Here is a 20,828-nt window from a genome sequence, read left to right as displayed (position 1 = left end):
TATTCTTGCAAAAGGGTTCATTTTAATTATATTTTTTATTGCCTGTAAACATAATAATATAATATTGCATTGAAATTATCTCGAAGCGCTATATAATTTGTTGTACTCGTACCATGTCAGGGGATTTGAATGCAAAAACGTACAAAAACACAATTAGATCAAAATCTGTTTATAAATAAATAAATAAATATTTACTAACAATCACGCCACGTTAACTGGTCCCGTAATAAGTTCGTAAAGAACTTGTGTTACAGGTACCAGAGAACGGAAATAAATGTAAGATTTTTATTATACACATACATACGGCCGTCTGGTGTAGTGGTAAGTGACATGGTCACTACACAGGGGGGTCGCGGGTTCGAATCCCGCCAAGGGAAGATATTTATATGATAAATGTATATGTCTTTTCCAGGGTTATGGACGTCTATTAAATATATGTATGTGTATAATAAAAATCTTACATTTATATCCGTTATCTGGTACCTGTAACACAAGTTCTTTACGAACTTATCACGGGACCAGTTAACGTGGCGTGATTGTTAGTAAATATTTATTTATTTATTTATATATTTAATATACACCCATAACCCTTTTTTTTTTTTTTTTTACCGCTGGGGAATCCATTTACGGATACCCGGTCGAGGGGGGTAACGGACCGGGTTATGTCGGACTCCGGCGCCTCCTGAGAGGAAGAAGGGGAGAAGAGAAGAGCCGAGGTCCTTCACCTCCCCCAATTTCTCACAGGAGACTACGCCTTGAAAAAGGCGCGCGAAGCACTTGCCCCGCAGAACGACTACCGACTAAACCCCATCGAGCCCCACCACTCCGACTCCACGAAACCCACGGTACCGCACAGTGCGCGCCGAAGGCTCGCCGTCGCCGGTACCCATCCTGTTAATAGGACGGCACTCCATCCCCGGGAAAATCCCGCAGGACGTCGTCTCGGAGACACACCGTGAGCGGTGCACAGGAGCCACCTTGCGCCGCCTCACCACCGGACCAACAGCCGAGTACCGGGCACCCCCGCACCCGGCACCCGACAGCCCCTACGGGAGATGAACGGGAGCTTCGCGCCCGTGCCGCCCACTCCGCCTTCTTCGCTGTGAAGCCGAAGAGGGATCCCACTCCCTTTCGCGCTCCTCAGCCTCACGGAACGCCATGACCAGGTCGCAAAACCTGGTCACACCCCCGATTACTCTCTTTAGACAACCCATACCCTGGGCCAGGAAGGTCAAGTACCTGGGCGTTACCCTGGATACATCGATGACATTCCGCCCGCATATAAAATCAGTCCGTGACCGTGCCGCGTTTATTCTCGGTAGACTCTACCCCATGATCTGTAAGCGGAGTAAAATGTCCCTTCGGAACAAGGTGACACTTTACAAAACTTGCATAAGGCCCGTCATGACTTACGCGAGTGTGGTGTTCGCTCACGCGGCCCGCACACACATAGACACCCTCCAATCCCTACAATCCCGCTTTTGCAGGTTAGCTGTCGGGGCTCCGTGGTTCGTGAGGAACGTTGACCTACACGACGACCTGGGCCTCGAATCAATTCGGAAATACATGAAGTCAGCGTCGGAACGATACTTCGATAAGGCTATGCGTCATGATAATCGCCTTATCGTAGCCGCCGCTGACTACTCCCCGAATCCTGATCATGCAGGAGCCAGTCACCGTCGACGCCCTAGACACGTCCTTACGGATCCATCAGATCCAATAACCTTTGCATTAGATGCCTTCAGCTCTAATACTAGGGGCAGGCTTAGGGACCCCGGTAACCGTACTCGTCGAACTCGACAAAGAGGTCGACGTGCAACCTAACCCATGCATCAGCCCGCTGAGTTTCTCGCCGGATCTTCTCAGCGGGTCGCGATTCCGATCCGGTAGTAGATTCATTCGCGAAACAATTGCTCTTGAGTTGTTAGGTCTCCTTCGGAGGCGCTCGGGCAGTTGTTAGCAAATCCCACCCCTCTTGGCTGAGCCTTTGCTCGCCCACCTGTCCTGGTGAAACTGGAAAGGCCTTCGGGCCACCAGTAAACTTTCAATCATAAAAAAAAAAAAACCTGGTCATGGCCTCCCAAGAATTCTGGTCCTCTAGCATGCGGGCGATGACAGCCCGCAAGGAGAGGTCTCTCCCCAGCACCGCGATGAGGTCTCGCCGCGAGCGCTCCCAACGCGGGCACGCTTCGAGTGCATGCTGAGCGTCATCGTCCGGATGCCCGCACTGGTGGCAACCCGGATGTGGCTCTCTCCTGCAGACCTTCCACAGGTACCTCCCGAAGCAACCATGCCCCGAGAGGACCTGCGTTAAGTGGAAGGAGAGCACGCCGTGTCGTCTATCTGACCATGCCTCCAGCACGGGCACCAGGGCCTCGAGGGTGCGTCGGCGAGTGACTGAAGTTTGGCCAAGCTCCTCCAGCAACCGCTCCCTCCACTTGGCGTACGCCAGATGACGCGCAGCACGCCTCCACCGACAGCCGACGGGCCGGGCGTCCGTCCCCGACTCAGGGACTGTGTTCTGCGCCGGTATACCGCAGCTGCTACCTCAGCCTCAAGATCCCAAGGAAGGGAACCGGCGAGGGCGCAGGCGACCTCCCGGGAGATCGTACGGTACCCCCTGATGACTCTCACCGCGAGCACCCGCTGCGCTCGTAGCAGCAAAGCTGCATTGCGCGCAGAGAGTGCGGGCAACCACACGGGAGCGCCGTACAAAGCCATACTGCGCACGACCCCCAGGTACAGACGCCGGACGCCGGCGCTGCAACCACCGACGTTGGGGAGAAGACGGGCTAGTGCGCCCGCCATCCCCAGCAGCTTCGGGACTAATTCACCAAAGTGGTGGTCGAAGCGCCATCGACTGTCCAGCACAAGGCCCAAATATTTGAGCTTCGGCTGGACAGCGATCGATACTCCGCCGACTATGAGATTCGCTCCCGGAGGAGGTCCCCTCCGGACTGGGTGAAAGCACACCGCTTCGGACTTGCGGAGGGCCACCTCAAGACCTAATCTCCGAATGCGACTAACGACGGTGGAGACCGCCGCCGTCGCAAGGATCGCTGCGGCTCTGTAGTCGGCTCCGCGGGCCGTCACCAGCGTGTCGTCGGCATAGCACACTACGTCGACGCCACGCAGGCTAGCACCGCGCAGGACCCAGTCGAAACCGATGTCCCACAGGAGTGGTCCCAGTACCGACCCCTGCGGGACCCCGCACGACACCGCTTTCCGTCCCCACCCCTTCCTCTCGGGGAAGACTACATTTCGCCCTGAGAGGTAATCCTCTATCAGGGTCCGGAGACTAGGGGGGACGCGGTGAAACCGGAGCGATTCCACGATCGTGCTCCAAGGGATCGTGTTGAAGGCGTTGGCGATATCAATCGACACAGCCAACAACACGCCCCCCTCGGAGCACGCACGATCGGAGAGGTGGCGGACGCGCAAGACCGCGTCCATGGTGGAGCGACCTCTCCGGAAACCATATTGGTTAGGAGCCAGGTCAGGCCCAACGCTTTCGAGGTGCTGGACGAGGCGACTGGCGACGATGCGCTCGAGGAGCTTACCAGCCTCGTCCAGCACGACGATTGGGCGGTACCCGCTTGGCTCGTCACGTGGCCGGCCTTCCTTAGGAATAAGGACAAGCCGACCAGTCTTCCATGGCTCTGGGAACCTGCCCTCACGGAGACACCTGCTGAATAACCCTTGGAGGGCAGGCCCCAAGCCGTCACCTGTCAAGGCGAGCGCCCACGCTTGGGACGAGATCCCATCGGGACCGGGTGCCGTGCGCTTAGCCCGCATCCTCTGCACAGCCAAATCGAACTCCACCTGGGAGACGTCCTCAAGCTCTTCGCTATCAGCAATCTGCGCCATTGTCATCACAGGGGCGACGAAGGCCGTCCCGGATAAATCGGGAAACAGACCCCCGACTACCCGCTGCAATGTTTCCGGCGGCAGGGTGCTGGTTGCGGGAGGAGCCCAACGGCGAAGCGCATTACGCGCCAGCCTGTAGGGCCGCCCCCACGGGTCACGGTCCAGCGAGGCCAGTAGGTCGTTCCAGGCGGCCTCCTTCGCCTCCCCGATAGCCAAGCGCAGGGTTCTTATCGCCGTCCTGTACATTTCGTACAGGCGGTCCTCCTCGTTGGGGTCCCGGCGCGTTCTTCGTCGTCGATATCGCTGGTATGTGCGACGACTAATATCGCATAGCCGGCGCTGGCTGGCGATCTCCTCGGTCCACCAATGAACTTGGCGCTTAGGAGCGAGAGCTCTCACGCGAGGCATAGCAGCGTCACACACCCGTGACATTGCCTCGCGCAGACGCTCCACCCCCTCGCACACGTCTGCTGGCTCGCCAAGCGAGTCAAGACGCCACGCCTGCACTATGGCCGCCTCACGCAACCGCTCGATGTTGAGGCGCTTCTGGGCCCAACGAGGACCCCTAGCGCTGCCACTGATGGGCAAGGAAAAGCCCCGAACAGAACCCGCCGGGGTCGCGGCGACACTGAATCGGATGTAACGGTGGTCGGAGAGGGTCTCCTCGCTAACCATCACCGCCCAACCGCGTACGCGATATGCGACGTCAGGCGTGGCGAATGTAACGTCCACCACGGACCCGCCCAAACGTCGCACGCATGTGAGTTCCGTACCGCGATTGAGGATGAGGAGACCGCTTCCGACCAGCCACTCCTCCACCGTTCTACCTCTGGGGCACGTCCTAGAGGAACCCCAAGACAATGACTTGGCATTTAGGTCACCTAGAACGAGAATCCGTCGGAAGTGCGACCTTCCAACGACGCGGCTGAGCTCGCTGAGGAAAACCTCAAACTCGGCGAGCGTCCTGTTTGGGGAAAAGTACACTCCCAACACGAATATCTCGGCCCAGAGGACGGCAACGAAGCCGCGACCTCTTTCAACAACGGCAAACGTAGGCGGAGCACCCACACAACAACGCCGGATGATTGCCACTCGGCCCTCCAAATCGGCCGCCCAATCGGGGCTCGAAGGGACCCGATACGGCTCGGCGACCACCGCAAGATGGGTCAACCCCTCCGCCATGCTCTGGAACAAAAGGTCCTGAGCTCTGGCGCAATGGTTGAGATTCCCCTGCAGGAATCGAAGGACACCTGTCATAGCAGGACGCCATTCGATGTCTCCATAGCCGTACCGGGCTGCCTCCGTGCATTTTCAAGTGCAGCGGAAGTTCCTCTTCTAAGTCTCGATCTCGGGAACTTGGCACAAGCCTTGCTCCCGGAGACATGGTCCGCCGGTCTGCCGGCAGCGGTACATACAGCGCAGTGTGGTGCAAGAGAGCAGCCGGCCGCTATGTGGCCGGTCTGGCCGCACCGATAACAATCCCGGCTGCGGTCGACCGACGAAGGACATCGGGCGCTCACGTGCCCTAGCTCATGGCATCGGAAGCACTGTAGCTTCTTAGCCTCTAACAAACAAGCGCGGAGCACGCTCCAACCAACCCTCAGTTTTGGAACGGCGAGAACCTTCATCGTGGCAACGACGGGCAACCGGACCAATACTTGACCCATCCCGCCTGGGCCATACTTGATGTCTCCGATCTTCACCGCATCAAGAGCGCATTCGCCAATCCGGGCAAGCTCCGCGGTAAGTTCCTCCGGCATCAGGGAGTCGTCCAGTCCGCTGATGCGGATGGCTGCAGTCGTTACTGGCCTGGTCACTATGACCCCTTCTGCGGGCAGAACCTCACGAAGCTTTTGGGCCAGGAGATCGGCCTTGGCGCTCTGGTCTGCACCTTCCACTACCAGCACGTTAGACCCAGTCACTGCAGACCGGATGCGCTGGATGGGTATTCCAAGTGCCCCAGGATCTACCTTGGCCCTCGCTTCGGCGAGTACAGTGCGGTACGTGAGTCCTCTTTCCACGGCCTCTGGTTGCAGCTTGAGGACAACGGCCTGAGTGCGTGGAGGGCGCAGCTTCTTCTCTTTCCTCTTTACAGAAGACCGGTCTTTCCTTTCCGCTTCAGCGATAGCTGCCGCTGGAACCGTCCTCACTGCTTCCTCCCTCGGTCGAGCACCCCTACGGGTGACCGTTGACCAGCTCTCGATCATGGAAGCTGGAGCCGGGAGGAAGGTGTGCGTTTCGGATGAAGCCGCTTGCGCGGTGACACTTCTCTTGGGGCCACGCATCCTCTTTTTCGCCAATGTCATCGGTGGCACTGATGACGGTGCCGCATCCGGTGCAGCGTCAACGACGACAGGGGGATTAGACGATTCTTCCCGGCTCCTCTGCTTGTCCGCCGCTAGCGGTGGTCGCATTCGGGGCTCCGGTAGAAGCCGTGCCTCCAGCCCTTCAAAGCGAGCGTCGAGCATAGTGCCGACAGCTCGCATAATGCGCTGTAGGCGCAACTCCTCCTCTTCCTCCTTGGTGTTCGGGGCCGGGGTCGCAGTCGATGTGGGCAACGCTAGCACCTGCGTAACCCTCGCCAACTCCCTTCTAACTTCATCGAGCTCCTTACGCAGTTGCAGGATCTCCTGCTCCTGCTTGACGTTGACCGCTCGCAGTCTCTTAGCCTCTTCGGCTGCGGTGTAGCCCACAAGGTCCTCCGTGGCCTCCTTGACAGTGACTGCCAACTCCTTCAGTGCACGCACGTACGTGCCCTTCGGGCTGCTGGATTTGGCGGCGACCATCAGGGCCACCTCTGCACTTTGATGGAGCCTACGCTCGGCATCGGGCTTAGGGACAGACCCTTCAGCCGCTCTCCTCTTGTGGCGTGTGGTGCGCGCGCTCTCAGTGAGCTCCTTCTCCTCTTTTTGTGCCTTGAGGTACGCTTGCCTGGCAGCGGCCATGCCAACGTACTGCCTTGTAGTCGCAGGGCGTCCCCGTCCACGCTTTGACGGCGTGACTGCTCTGGGCTTCACACCTGTCGGATCCTGAGCCTCCGAGCCGGAGCTGCTACTCAGCCCGTCCGAGCTTATATTGAGCACCCTTTTCCGCCGTCGTCGTGTCGGCGACGAATGGGTCGACGACTGGGCCGAACCAACTGTGGCCATATCGTTGTCCGACACGACATCGGCTCTTAAGGAGCTTACTTCAGGGTCCTTCTCGGACATAATTTTCTTCTTTTGAACTCCGTCCTTCCCGGACCTGACGTCTAGGCAGTTTTTGCCCCCCCCAGAATACGCGGGGCAGCGTGCGTCCGACGAGTCGGCCACACGGAGGGATTCTCCTCCCGCTGAGCGGGAGGTACCCTCCTGGGGTAATAACTTTTTTAAACTGGCCATTACATAAATTTTTATTTATTTTTTTTAACCCGGGGTACGGTTCCCTGGGACACCCTAACGACTGGTCCCCCACCAGCCATTCATTCTCTCGCCGGGTGTCAGAGCTTAGAATTGGGTATGAGAGGGAAAGAAGATGAAAATAAAACCAAATAAAACAAAATAAAACCACAGGCGAAGAAGAATAGAAAAGCGTGTAAAATAAAACAATGAACGGAAACAAAAGAAGAGAAAGAGACAGGGTAAAACTTAAAATAAATAAAAATAACCAAGGGACAGTAAAAACAAAACAATAAAGTAACAAAGAAAAGAGAAAAAAAAAAAAAAAAAAAAAAAGTGGAGTCCCACGCATCTCCAGAAGAACCACCCTTCAGCAGGTGAAGGGGGAGGAGAGCGTGTAGCCCCCGGTGCTGGTTTTGGTCCGCGTCGCTCAATCTCTCCCGCCGTAACACAACGGGAGAGAAGGAGCGATGCCCCTGTGACTATTGCCCAGAGGCCCGTGATCCGCCACCTACGGACGCGCCCGGTCGAAGTCCAGCAACTCCCCCGCAGACGAGACCCACAGCACGCAGAGTGCGCACCGCAAGCCCGTCCACGACCGGGACACCCATAACCCTGGAAAATACATTTCTTATATTTATCATACAAATATCTTCCCTTGGCGGGATTCTAAGCCGTGATCCCCTTGCGTAGTGACCATGTCACTTACCACTACACCAGACGGCCGTTATGATTTCATAATATTCGAAGTATAGAAATTTTGATATCAATACAACATTTTAAAATTTGTTGTAATATTATCTTCAACATGAGAAACGAGGTTGCTTGAAAACAGTTGAACATTATTTAGACTTTATTAAGCGTTCTCGTTCTGTTTATCGTGACGAGATGCGACTTAAAAACAAAGACTAGTCCTATATTAAACTAACGATGGTAAAATGTATCACTTGAAATGTAACATACGAGTCGTCTATTATCAAAGGTGGCAATCTGTGCATTTGGACAAAAAAATGTTATTGATATGTCAATACAGATTGATTTGAATATAATCGTCTCCTTCAAAGAATACGGTTCAAAACCTGCATTAAATAAAGGTTAATACTTAACCTGTTATTTATCTAAGATGTCGTTCAGAAGAGTTTTGTGACTGCCAATGGAATACAAAGTCAATAATTCGTTTTTCTGATTTATCAATAATTGTCCAAAAGTCACATTGCCTGCTTTGATAATAGTCGACTCATATGCAAACTAGAACGTCCACATCTTGTGTAGATTTTTTCGTTTTACCATCTGAATACTGGAAAAATTACGAAGGCTTGCATCCTATGTAGTGAAATTGGCTGTATTCGGTACCCACGGAATTATTCTTACTAATAAATCTTTTTACAACTTTAGATTTGACTATTAAATAACTTTTTTTTTTATTGCTTAGATGGGTGGACGAGCTCACAGCCCACCTGGTGTTAAGTGGTTACTGGAGCCCACAGACATCTACAACGTAAATGAGATATAAGTTCTACACTCTCAAGTATAGTTACAACGGCTGCCCTACCCTTCGAACCGAAACGCATTACTGCCTTACGGCAGAAATAGGCAGGGTGGTGGTACGTACCCGCGCGGACTCACAAGAGGTCCTGCCACCAGTAAAATAAAAGGGAATAAATCACACAGTCATCCGGCCCCAAATTAGGGTTCCCCGTTTTAAGGGTACCAGAGACTGGCACACAACTTATATAAACTTTTTTTATACATACTTATATAAATTTAAACTTATATACGTTTATTATATAGATAATAAGCTTCAGATAAATTCAATTCAATTCAATTCAAATGATTTATTTACCAAAGACATGGTACATAAATAAAGGTATTATAAAATTTTATTTTAACATTTCAGCATGGTCTTACTTGAATAAAAAGTGTGCAAATATAAAAAAATAATATGTAATTAATTGAAGATTACTAACATGTCAATTTATAATATAAATTCATAAATAATATTTATAAAGAATTTAATTACATTCATAAGATAATTCATTAAAATCATAAAATAATAGATTTAATCAATTACATATTCACCAATATCATAAAAAAATTCTTATAACTTCTTCTAATTGTTTCTTACAACATACAGGAAAAATCTGGCGCAGATAATTTCCCAACTAAATACATATAATCTTATCATAATTAAACAAACGCCATCAAGTTTTAGTTTCTAATAAGTGTAGATATTAAATATTGTGTTGGTTAGTGACAAAGTATTACTCTGGATTTCATATTTCTTGAAATTATGTACTCATTGTATTTTTACTTGTCTAATTTAATGACGTTGTCAACTATTATTGCATTGTCGATTGCACACCTATACTGGTAATTGAGGTGACAACTGTCATGTACTCGTACTTACTGTTAATTTGTCAATGTTTTGTATTGATGATCACTTTGTTGGTGCAACTAAATAAATAAATAAATAAATAAACATTTCCTTAATAAAAAATATCTTCACAAAAAAAAACTAAAGTGCAAACAAACCTGCTCATCACACGAATGTTTACCCGATGCGGGAATCAAATCCGAGGGTCAACCTCGGTGCAATCGTCTGGGTGGCTAAATATAGCAGAGAGGAGATGCATGTGACTAGGAGATGCATGGAAATGGTAGTGCAAGGTAGAGGGGGAAGAGGTCGACCAAAGAAGACATAGACGGAGTATATGAATGACGATATGAGAGAGAGAGAGGAGTGAGTGTTGAGAAGACGGCTGATAGAAGAGAATTGAACAGAAAAAATCGCTGTGCCGACCCCATCTAGTGGAATAAAGTGAAGATAAAGAAGAAGAAGAAATTCAATGGTAATGTTCTAGAAAATTTACAGAAACACTTGAGTACATACGGAATCGGAAAAATAAATAAAAGAACATGTAACAGCTACATCCGTATCTTTCGTATAATATTACGGCGAAGCCTTAATCAGGGAAGGGGTGTCACACACCCGGTGTCGCAGGTGTTTGTCTACCCACAAGACTTGTCCCACGTTAATTGCCTTATGTTTATGCAAACAAATTGATGTAACATTTCGGGTTACGAGTAGTTTCTGGTTGGACATAATAGTCAATGTCAAACTTGAATGTGTCCTGAGAAGTTGAGACCGTTCGGAACAATACTTAAAGGGGATGTGTGTAGGGGTTTTAGGGATGTCTCTTAAATGGAACGAACTTTTGAATGATGGAAATGTCAGGGTTTATTTTGTTTGTGCAATAATGTTGCTGTCTCCTACTTTTGTTTAATAAAGGCTGAGGAATGTTGAATAAAAGAAATTTTGTTATCGTTATTGATTATTTTTTGGATAGTTAAATATGGTCTGTTAATTTGATCTATAAATATGAAATTCAATCTAATAAACAATTTGCATTTGTTTGTATCATAATAAAAAATGTTTTTTTTCTACCTAAAATTGTCATTTTTTTAGATCAAATCTGATAATGTATTGGCAGAATTACGGTGAACTACTATGAATGGTTACAAAGTAGTCAGTACTATTTTTGGTTACCTGTTAAATTAAAAAAAAAATCTTTTTTTTGATTCATTGGAATGTAAAAATTCACTGTTATTATTATTATTATTATGTTTTTTTTTTTTTTTTGGTCAGGAGGAAATCGCCGAACTTCCGCCCTTTTCTGGGGATACTGGGCGGGGTATGTCAGAGTCGAACTGACTAAAACCTCCTGTCGCTCAACAACCAACGTCCAAACCTCGCATGAGACAGAACTCATGACAAGGCAAAGGGGGGAAAGTGAAGCGTTTAGTGCGGAGCACATCTCTCCCATCACCCTCCCCCTCGGGACGCTGGACTGGCGGTCGTCGGCGCCACGACCACCAGCCCTCTCGGTCGGCAGACTGTCCGAAGCCCGCCTAGATGGCGCCGGTTAGAGTGGGTTACCCTACGGAATACCCCGCTGGGCCAGAACCAGCGTGGGTCGAGGATAGCCGGCCTTCCATCACCCGGATGCTCTTGCGTAAAACGCGTGCAGAGCAGCTTGCACGTCGTCTTCTTAGGCCCCCCTCGCCGGTCCCCAGACCGACATGTGAGGGGGACCCGAAACACTTAGAGGGCCAGGGCTTGGGCGAGATCCGCATCCCTGGCCCCCGCTCGACGGCGGCGGGATTGTGCGTCTCTCACGCGCCCCGCCGCCTCCTTCTGCGAGATGGTGCACTCGCAGAAGTCGAGCATCGCCTTCCACGACTCGTCGTCGCCGAGCATCGATGCCACAACACTCGGCAACGACAAGTCGTTTCCTATTTTTGCGACAAGGACACGGCGCCACCCCTCCCATGCGGGGCAGGCAATGAGCGTGTGCTCCGCCGTGTCCAAGTCGCAACCACAATGGTAACACTCTGCCGTCGGCTCGGCTCCGATCCGGTGCAGGAACTCACCGAAGCAACCATGCCCAGTGAGCACCTGCGTGAGCCGGAAAGTGAGGCGTCCTCTGTCACGATTCACCCAATCCACAAGGACCGGGCGAATCGCCTCGACGGTCCTACGACCAGCCGAAGGATCAGTCAGCCGTCTGGACCATGATTCCAGCACGGACCGCCGAGATTGGGCCCTCCGCGCTCTGAACACACTGGGGCTGGGACGCGCCATGCCCCGGGCACGAAGTTCAGCCCGCCACTTATAGTCAGCGGCGAGCGCCTCCGCTTCCAGGACCCAAGGCGGCGTCCCAGCCAGTACACACGCCGCCTCAAAGGAGATGGTGCGATAACCACGGATGACCCTGACCGCGATGGTGCGTTGCGGCCGTTGCAGCAGCTTCGCCACCCCCGCGGTCAGGGACTGGCCCCACACAGGTGCCCCGTATAGGGCCATTGATCGCACCACCCCCGTATAGAGACGGCGCGTCACCTGGTCAGGCCCCCCGACGTTGGGCAGAAGCCGGCTTAACGCGCCGGCCACCCCCAACAAACGAGGGACCAGGCTCTGAAAGTGAGCACGAAAGGTCCAACGACTGTCCAGGATGAGGCCGAGGTACTTCAACTGCACCCCGACCCCGATACGGACGCCTCCAACCACGATATGGGCATCGACAGGTGGCACTCTCCGGGGCCTGTGGAACCACATGGCCTCGGATTTACTGAGCGCCACGTCGAGGCCCAATCTCCTGATTTTGCCGACGACATGCGCCACCCCAGCGGTAGCAAGACGGGCAGACTCGGCAAAACTACCCCCCCGGGCCACGACCAACGTGTCGTCTGCGTAACAGATTACGCTCAGGCCCGGGAGGAGGGCACCTCTCAGCACCCAGTCATACCCGATATTCCACAAAAGGGGGCCGAGCACCGACCCCTGTGGAACACCGCGCACGACCGGGAACCGGTGCAGGATCCCACCGTGTCCGGTACACGTGACCGATCTGTCCTCTAAGTAGGAACCCACCAGCCGGCGAAGGTAGGGGGGCACTCTATGTCGTTCCAGCGCCCCCCCTATCACGGACCAGGGCAGGGTGTTAAACGCATTGGCGATATCGAGCGACACCGCCAAAGCCACCCCACCCCTGGAGACGGCCTCCTCCGAGAGGGCCCGCACGCGAAGGATCGCGTCTACCGTTGAGCGGCCCTCCCGGAAGCCATACTGCTCCGCCGACAGATCGGGTCCCACCCCGACCAGATGCTGGATGATGCGGGCTGCCAGAATGCGTTCCAGCAGCTTGCCCACCTCATCCAGCAACACGATGTAAAAATTCACTAGATATTAATCCGCATTCCAATTTAGTACTTCTTCGATCGAAGAATTGATTGCAACAGTTTTTTAAAAATACTTATATTTAATATTACGTATTTGCGAAATCCATATTTAAAATTTTATGACGATTTTTTTTTTTAATGCTCATGTGGTTGGACGTGTTCACAGACCACCTGGTATTAAGTGGTTACTGGAGCCCATAGACATCTATAACGTAAATGCCGCCACCCATCTTGGTGGGTGGGTAAATGAGACCTTAGAACTTACGTCTTAAGAGATATGATGATGGGATAAGAAGATGTATTATACAGTTACAACGGCCGCCCCACCCCGCTCCACCCTTCAAACCGAAACGGATTACTGCTTTACGGCAGAACTAGACAGGGCGATGCACAAGAGGTAGGTAGTGACAATTTAGCTTTGTCATAGTTTTTATTTGTGTTTGTAGAATTAATTTCGTTTCATTAATCTATTTATACACTTAGATAGCAAATGTTGCAATTATTATTTACGAAATTATTATTGCCATAATGACTTATAATAAGTTCTGAGCTATAATTTAAATTGGTTATAATAAGTAGTTTAGATATTGGGAAATATCATATTAAATATCTATCAGAATTTCGAAATTGACCTCAGTTTTTTTATTTATTTAAAGCTTAAGCATCCCATATCCATTACAATTTCACGTTGGCAGGGACAAAGCTGAAGTACTTCATAGATACATTAGTTCGAAGTGCTTTTTATATATGACTCTCGCTTATAGCGAACGAGTTTCACGAAGATTGAACGCGGAAGCCAACAGTTTAGATTAGAAAAGTTGTAGGGACAGTGACCAGACCCGCGACAAATTACTTTACTAATACAACAGATTTCCAGACCTCTGACCGGTCGAGTCGTACAAAAACTGTATGGCTTATTAGAGTTACGAAAATTTTGGGTTTTTGTAAACAATTTTGTAAACTATGACACATTATTTGATGCCTTTCTTTTGGTTTGAACTTTAAGACCATTGTTTTTAAGTACCACCAGAATATGTATACGTTTGGCATTGCCTATTTTACAGAATTATTAATAAACAGCTGTTACATGGACATGTACCTAAACATAAAAATATAATAATCAAACCTACAAAATTTTTGCGGCTTATTCTCACGTCGTTTTGCATTGTCGTTTTTCATTGTCATTTCTATTGTCGTCTGCCCGTGACCACGAAAACTGTAAATTATTCGAAACGTCAGCAATAATTTAATAATAATAAAAAAATAAAAAATGCGACATAAAACCAAATTTTTTTTTTTTTTAAATATATCTACAATTCGCGAAGACTGAAGAAATAACAGAAACATCTGAACTCCTTGTAGCAAAGTAAGAACTAATTTCAAATATTGTCTGCAACTAATAGAAATCTGTATAAAATTATCCAAGCCATTATATCTTTATTAATAAAATGTTGTGCAAAACAATAAGAACATAAAAAGTAGAGCTAAAATCCAAGCATTAGAGTGGATATAACTGGTGGTAGATATAAAACAGAAGTTATGGAATTGTAAACTGTAAACAATATTTCCTTTCACTTATCACTGCGAAGAATAGTCTTAGCGCCTTTAGTCATAACGCTGCATTTCTAAGGAGTATTCCTGCGACCGAATTCATTGGGATTTTTGAGGTCAATGTTTCTAGTGACGTTCATTATCAGAGTCATTTGGAGGCAGTGGCTGTGCTTACCCCACGGCATTACTGACGTCCATTAGCAACCTCACCCTTTTAACTCACGATCTCACCAATAGATGAGCCGTATGCTCGTCTAATTACAATGTCAACTAAAAACACACATTAGCTCGATGATAAAACTTGAAAAATTTGTGCAGTCATTATTGAATTAAACAGATTGAATAAAATAAACTAATTTGTTTATAAACTAATTTGTGTAAAATTGACGAAGAATGTTGCTGATGACTTTATTTCTGTAATCTGACGAAACATGTTGCGGATAATAACACGTACTTTTAGGTTAGGAATATTGTGTTCTTTTTTTTATAATAAATAAATAAACTATGTCTTACGTCTTATGAACTTCTATAAATATTCTAAACATTTACATACACGAGAGAATTAATCGAATAGCTAGCTGAAATATAAGAATTAATTTTAAAACACGTGTTCAATCGAAAGAAACAAGTTACGTAGGTATTTTATCCGTTTCGCTCTTCATAAATTGGGTTCATTATTCGTTTCTGAAACAGTCCAAAAACTGTCTTTTATTAAAGGGCGTCCACATGTGTGCTCAAGTCAATACCGTAGAGTATTTTCATCAAATTTCCTGTAACGTTAAACGGGTGTCTCACGAACAGTATCTCCTATTATTTCTCGAATGTTATCCGAATATCAAGTAGCTCTCTTGGGTTACATTTATGTAAAGGAAAAGTAGTCTTTGTAGTCAGTTGATTAGTGGTTATAGTCGAATGAGGCTCACAGCCAGAAATCGTTTTTGCGTTCGAAGTAATTTAAGGGAAAAAACGTTCGAAGGATATTTAAAAATATTTATTTTTTGTGTAAGTTTTAGGTTAATTTTGTACACTAATCTTCAATTTATAAATCATCTTTGTTTTTTTTTATATCGGGATTTTGAATTTGTGCGTAAAAAGCACGTACAGTTATGGTATATTCTTAAGTTACCATACACTTTTACACATCAAAATTCACAATGAAGAATAAAAAAATTTTTTTAAATAAAGAATATCTAATTTTAAATCTCAAATTCCACGCCCTGTAGACTGTTCTAGAGTACCAGTCGACATGTTCTCATTAGATGACAATTCGTATTCGATGCCGGGCGGGTGTTTTCATTGTAGCGCTGAGCTGCCTTTATCCCACTGCCTTCCGAAAGTTTACGTTATATTGATTGTTAATAATCCCGAGACATGCTCTTGGAAGTAATTCTCTTGTAACCCAATATTAGGCAAGTTTTACGTTTAACTTTCTAGAGCTTTAGTCGTACGTTCTAGATTATCTGACTTCAAGTTGAATAATATTTGCGGTTGTTTTATGACCCTGCTCCGAGGATACACTTTTGAAATCTATTTTTATTTTTTTATTGCTTAGATAGACGAGGGAGCTGACGGCCTACCTGGTGTTAAGTGATCACCTCGAGACATGAGTTAGAAGTTTGAAGCTCTCAGCTCTCAATGCTTCTTTTAATATAACTTCTAACTTTCACTAAGCTCACGCGTAGTACCCAAATCTTCAACTTAATTATCTCGTTCCTTTTAAATTATTTCTGCATCTTGACCCTAATATTCCTCAAATTTTATCAGTAGAAGAGTATTGTTTAGAAAATTCTAAGTTAGATAGGACAGCTTCTTGTTTAAAGCAGTGCTCATAAATATGGTTTCTTTAAAGGATGAGGATTTGAAGAATGGTGGTATATACTAGCGCTGACCAGAATACTATTACTATTACCAAATTAATGCAGCAAAGACGTCTCTTATATATCTACATACATTTCACTTGAAATTCGTAACAAGTACAGTAAGAATTGTAATAGTTTTCGTAAGTAGTGAAACTACAAAACACTTTAACTAAATGGGTACAAAATTTTCCTATGACTAAAACTTCCTTAACCGTTTACGTTAAGATTAAACATAAAACTTAATACAGCACGGTTCAAGTAATTAACTAAAGCTTGTATTACAGAATATTCTTTGAAATATCTAATTGGAATGGTAAAATATAGCAATAGGTGAGCAACGTGGCACATGTGACAGAGAAGTTGAGTAGTTTGGGATGGTATGGACAAGTGATGAGGTGAAATGACAATGAGGTTGATAAGAGAGTGTTAACTTTAAATGTGGAAGGCTATAGAGGAACAGGTAGACCTAAGAAAGAATAGATAGATTGCGTGAAAGACGATACGTGTAAGAGGAGAATGAGCGAAGAAATGGTATATGATAGAGGAGTATGGAAGGAGAAAACATATTGCGCCAACCCCAGGCGACTGGAGGGAGGGCAGCAGAATGTTTTTCGACACGAGGTTAAAGTCCCATTAGCTTAGTATTCGACGGATTTTCTTCTTTTCGTTGCTTACGATTGGATTGCGACGGAATCGGGAAAGATAGTGGCATACTCGTGGTGGCTTGCAACATGTCCTACCATTAGTGCTTAAGATTTTTTTTTTTTTTTTTTATTTTTTTTATGATTGAAAGTTTACTGGTGGCCCGAAGGCCTTTCCAGTTTCACCAGGACAGGTGGGCGAGCAAAGGCTCAGCCAAGAGGGGTGGGATTTGCTAACAACTGCCCGAGCGCCTCCGAAGGAGACCTAACAACTCAAGAGCAATTGTTTCGCGAATGAATCTACTACCGGATCGGAATCGCGACCCGCTGAGAAGATCCGGCGAGAAACTCAGCGGGCTGATGCATGGGTTAGGTTGCACGTCGACCTCTTTGTCGAGTTCGACGAGTACGGTTACCGGGGTCCCTAAGCCTGCCCCTAGTATTAGAGCTGAAGGCATCTAATGCAAAGGTTATTGGATCTGATGGATCCGTAAGGACGTGTCTAGGGCGTCGACGGTGACTGGCTCCTGCATGATCAGGATTCGGGGAGTAATCAGCGGCGGCAACGATAAGGCGATTATCATGACGCATAGCCTTATCGAAGTATCGTTCCGACGCTGACTTCATGTATTTCCGAATTGATTCGAGGCCCAGGTCGTCGTGTAGGTCAACGTTCCTCACGAACCACGGAGCCCCGACAGCTAACCTGCAAAAGCGGGATTGTAGGGATTGGAGGGTGTCTATGTGTGTGCGGGCCGCGTGAGCGAACACCACACTCGCGTAAGTCATGACGGGCCTTATGCAAGTTTTGTAAAGTGTCACCTTGTTCCGAAGGGACATTTTACTCCGCTTACAGATCATGGGGTAGAGTCTACCGAGAATAAACGCGGCACGGTCACGGACTGATTTTATATGCGGGCGGAATGTCATCGATGCATCCAGGGTAACGCCCAGGTACTTGACCTTCCTGGCCCAGGGTATGGGTTGTCTAAAGAGAGTAATCGGGGGTGTGAGATTCCTCCTCCTAATCCGGGAGGAAATCCGTGTGGAGCTTCCCCTCTGAAATAGCACCGCAGTACTTTTCGCTGGGTTGATGTCTATGCGCCATTTTCGGAACCACTGTCCTAGTGCTAGGGCTGCGCTCTGAAGCTTCTTCGCGATTAGGGACTTATTTCTACTAGAATAGTAAACAGTCGTGTCGTCGGCGAATAAAGCTAAATGGGTCGGCGGCGACCGGGGAATATCGTTGACGAATAAGCTAAATAGGAGGGGTGAGAGGACAGAGCCTTGCGGGACTCCAGCTGTGAGAGGTCGTGGGGAGGAGCGGGTTCCCTCGACTCGATATCGAAAAGAGCGGTTCGACAAGAAGTCCCGTATGATGAGCACGAGACTATCCGGCACGCCCATGTTGAATAGTTTGAAAATCAAACCATTGTGCCAGACTTTGTCGAACGCTTTTGCGACGTCGAAGAAGAGAGCTCCCGTGTATAACGGTTTTGGTCGATTAAGCCCCACAAGAATGTGCTCCGTGAGGCGGTGCACCTGTTGAACGCATGAGTGATTTGTACGGAATCCGAATTGTTCATCGATAAGAATGCCCTTGGATGAGACGAAGTCTCTGAGGCGTTTGTAGAGCAGACGCTCATACAGTTTGCCTAGAGACATGAGGAGGCTAATCGGGCGGTAGCTCGTCGGATGATTTTTTGGTTTACCGGGTTTATGTATGCCGATAACGTCCGCTTCTTTCCACACCGCGGGAAAGATACAGTTCGCCATAGCGGCATTGAAAATAGATGCCAACATCACGATGAGTTGGACGGGTAGAAGTTTAATAACGCGGTTGGATATACCGTCGGAACCGGGAGCCTTGCGAGGACGTAGGTCTTTGATCAAGTCTTTAACTTCCATCGGGGTGACGGGTGGTAACGCATCAGAGGGTGGCAAGGAGGCTCTGCGTTCTACCTCACTGTCTACTAATTCTACATGAACAGGGTCCACGGATTGAGTGCTGGGCGTGCACTGGGTTTGCAATGTATCGGCCAGCAGCTCTGCTTTTTCGTCATCATCGAACGCCGCGAGTCGGCCTGAGGGGCCTACGAGGGGGGGCATAGTTACTACCGTATCCGATTTGAGAGTACGAGCTAAGCGGTAGTAAGACCTTTGGGAGGGCGCGAGTCCTTCTAAGAAATCAGACCATCTGGCATCTCGGACTTCGGCGATGCGAGACTTTACGTCGCGTTGTAGGGCACGCATTCGAATACGATTTTCCGCGGTAGGATACCTGTCGTAGGCGCGTATCGAGGCGTTCTTAGCTCTAAGGAGTTCCCTAATATCGTCGGACAATTTGAAGCGGTGAAGGAAGTCCTCCGCTACAACTTGTTTCGATGACCTATCTAATGTCGAGGTGATGTGTGACGTTAAGATGTCTATGGCTTCAGCGGTATCCTGAGGAGACGGGATAGAGTCCGGGTTAAACGGGAGCGATGGTGGATCAGATTCAGCCAGGCTGATGCCCAGCGTGTGCCAATCCACCACAGTCCTCGTGACGGGAACGGAATCGGGAGCGCGACCGAGCTTCATAACGACGGGACGGTGGTCTGAATCTAACTCTGAAACTACTTCGATCGAGTGTAAGCGCAGAGTTACGTTTTTTAATAACGCTATGTCGAGTATATCCGGGCGATGCGCGATATTTAGCGGGTAGTGAGTCGGGGTTAGCGGAGCGACGATATCGAAGGCGAGATCATCGACTAACGCGTCAAGCCGCCTGCCATTCGGGGTTGTGGTGTGTGAGTTCCACCTGATGTGTTTACAATTTAGGTCGACCGCCAGAATGACAGAGCTCCCCATACCGAGCAGCGCCTCGATATCACTGCTTAGAACGATCTTATCCGGTGGAAGATAAACGGACGCGATAACGATCGGCGCGTGTCCCGTCAGTGAGATTCGGCACACTGATGCTTCGATATTAGCGAGCGCGGGAGGATCGAGCGGGACGCAATGCAGGGCTCTTCTATAGTAAATGACGGTACCACCACCACGGGCAGAGAGCCTGTCGTTCCTGACCATGTTATAGTTCGCGATTTTAGGGTCACGGCGCGCGGGCTTAAGTAGGGTCTCCTGCACTAAGAAGATATCAATTTGGTGGTCACGCAAAAAGTCAGAAACCTGATCACGTTGATTTGCGAGACCGTAAGCGTTAAAAAATCCTATCGTTACGGATAGGGGCTTTATTCTACTTATATACGCCATTGATTACCGGCGGAGTGAGGGGAGGACGTACGTATTTAATGACGCGTATACGTCGGCGTATTCCTGCACAACGGCGATAAAGTGTTGTGCAGTGGAGGCAGCGCGAATGGCGTCGCCCAAAGCGTTAACGCGCTCAAAGTTGATCGACTGAAAGAAGTCGATCGCTAAAGCGAGATTGTCGGACGCGGTCAGAGGGCAAGTCGCGGGAGAGGGACGAGTCGCGGGGGCGGGACGAATCGCGGAGGAGGGAGTTGTAGCCGTGTTCGTGTACGGCAGCGGTTTTGCCCAGGCCGAGACACTGGGCACCGCCGCCGGAACGAACGCTGGCTTAGCCTGCGACGCAGAGGGTGCCGAGGCTTTGATGTCTGGGCCGGAAGCTCGGAGGCGGTTTTGGCGGGCGACGCGGCGATTTATTTTAGGGGCTCGGGGGCAACCACGGTAATTCGCAGGGTGACCCTGTGTTCGACACAGGACGCAGCTAGGCGGTTCCGTCGCGGTTTTTTGGTCGCGAGCGCAGAGGGCCGTGGCGTGATCGCCCAAAC

At 48.9% G+C, this 20,828-nt stretch overlaps 1 protein-coding gene across 1 annotated transcript; it reads right to left on the bottom strand.

Annotated features, from left to right (window-relative positions):
• Positions 1 to 588: 588 nt before the first annotated feature.
• On the bottom strand, positions 589 to 7,076 carry LOC119630093 (uncharacterized). Its single transcript, XM_062674794.1, has 3 exons — positions 5,224 to 7,076; positions 2,067 to 4,900; positions 589 to 1,176 (listed from the first exon to the last, which is right to left on the bottom strand). Exons 1-2 carry the CDS (start codon positions 7,074 to 7,076, stop codon positions 2,311 to 2,313), a joined length of 4,443 nt encoding a protein of 1,480 aa, XP_062530778.1. The 3' UTR covers positions 589 to 1,176; positions 2,067 to 2,310.
• Between the last annotated feature and the right edge of the window lie 13,752 nt (positions 7,077 to 20,828).

The sequence above is a fragment of the Bombyx mori genome, chromosome 21 (assembly GCF_030269925.1).
Source record: "Bombyx mori chromosome 21, ASM3026992v2".
NCBI lineage: Eukaryota > Metazoa > Arthropoda > Insecta > Lepidoptera > Bombycidae > Bombyx > Bombyx mori.
This window is presented reverse-complemented; position numbering and strand designations above follow the sequence as displayed.

What these genes read in the sequence shown, in the direction of transcription:
- LOC119630093 (XM_062674794.1), bottom strand. Translation starts at nt 7,076, where the DNA reads ATGTCCGAGAAGGACCCTGAAGTAAGCTCCTTAAGAGCCGATGTCGTG. An exon ending in GGGAGCAAGGCTTGTGCCAA is followed by an intron (nt 4,901 to 5,223) that starts GTTCCCGAGATC and finishes CGTTGTTGAAAG; the next exon opens with AGGTCGCGGCTTCGTTGCCG.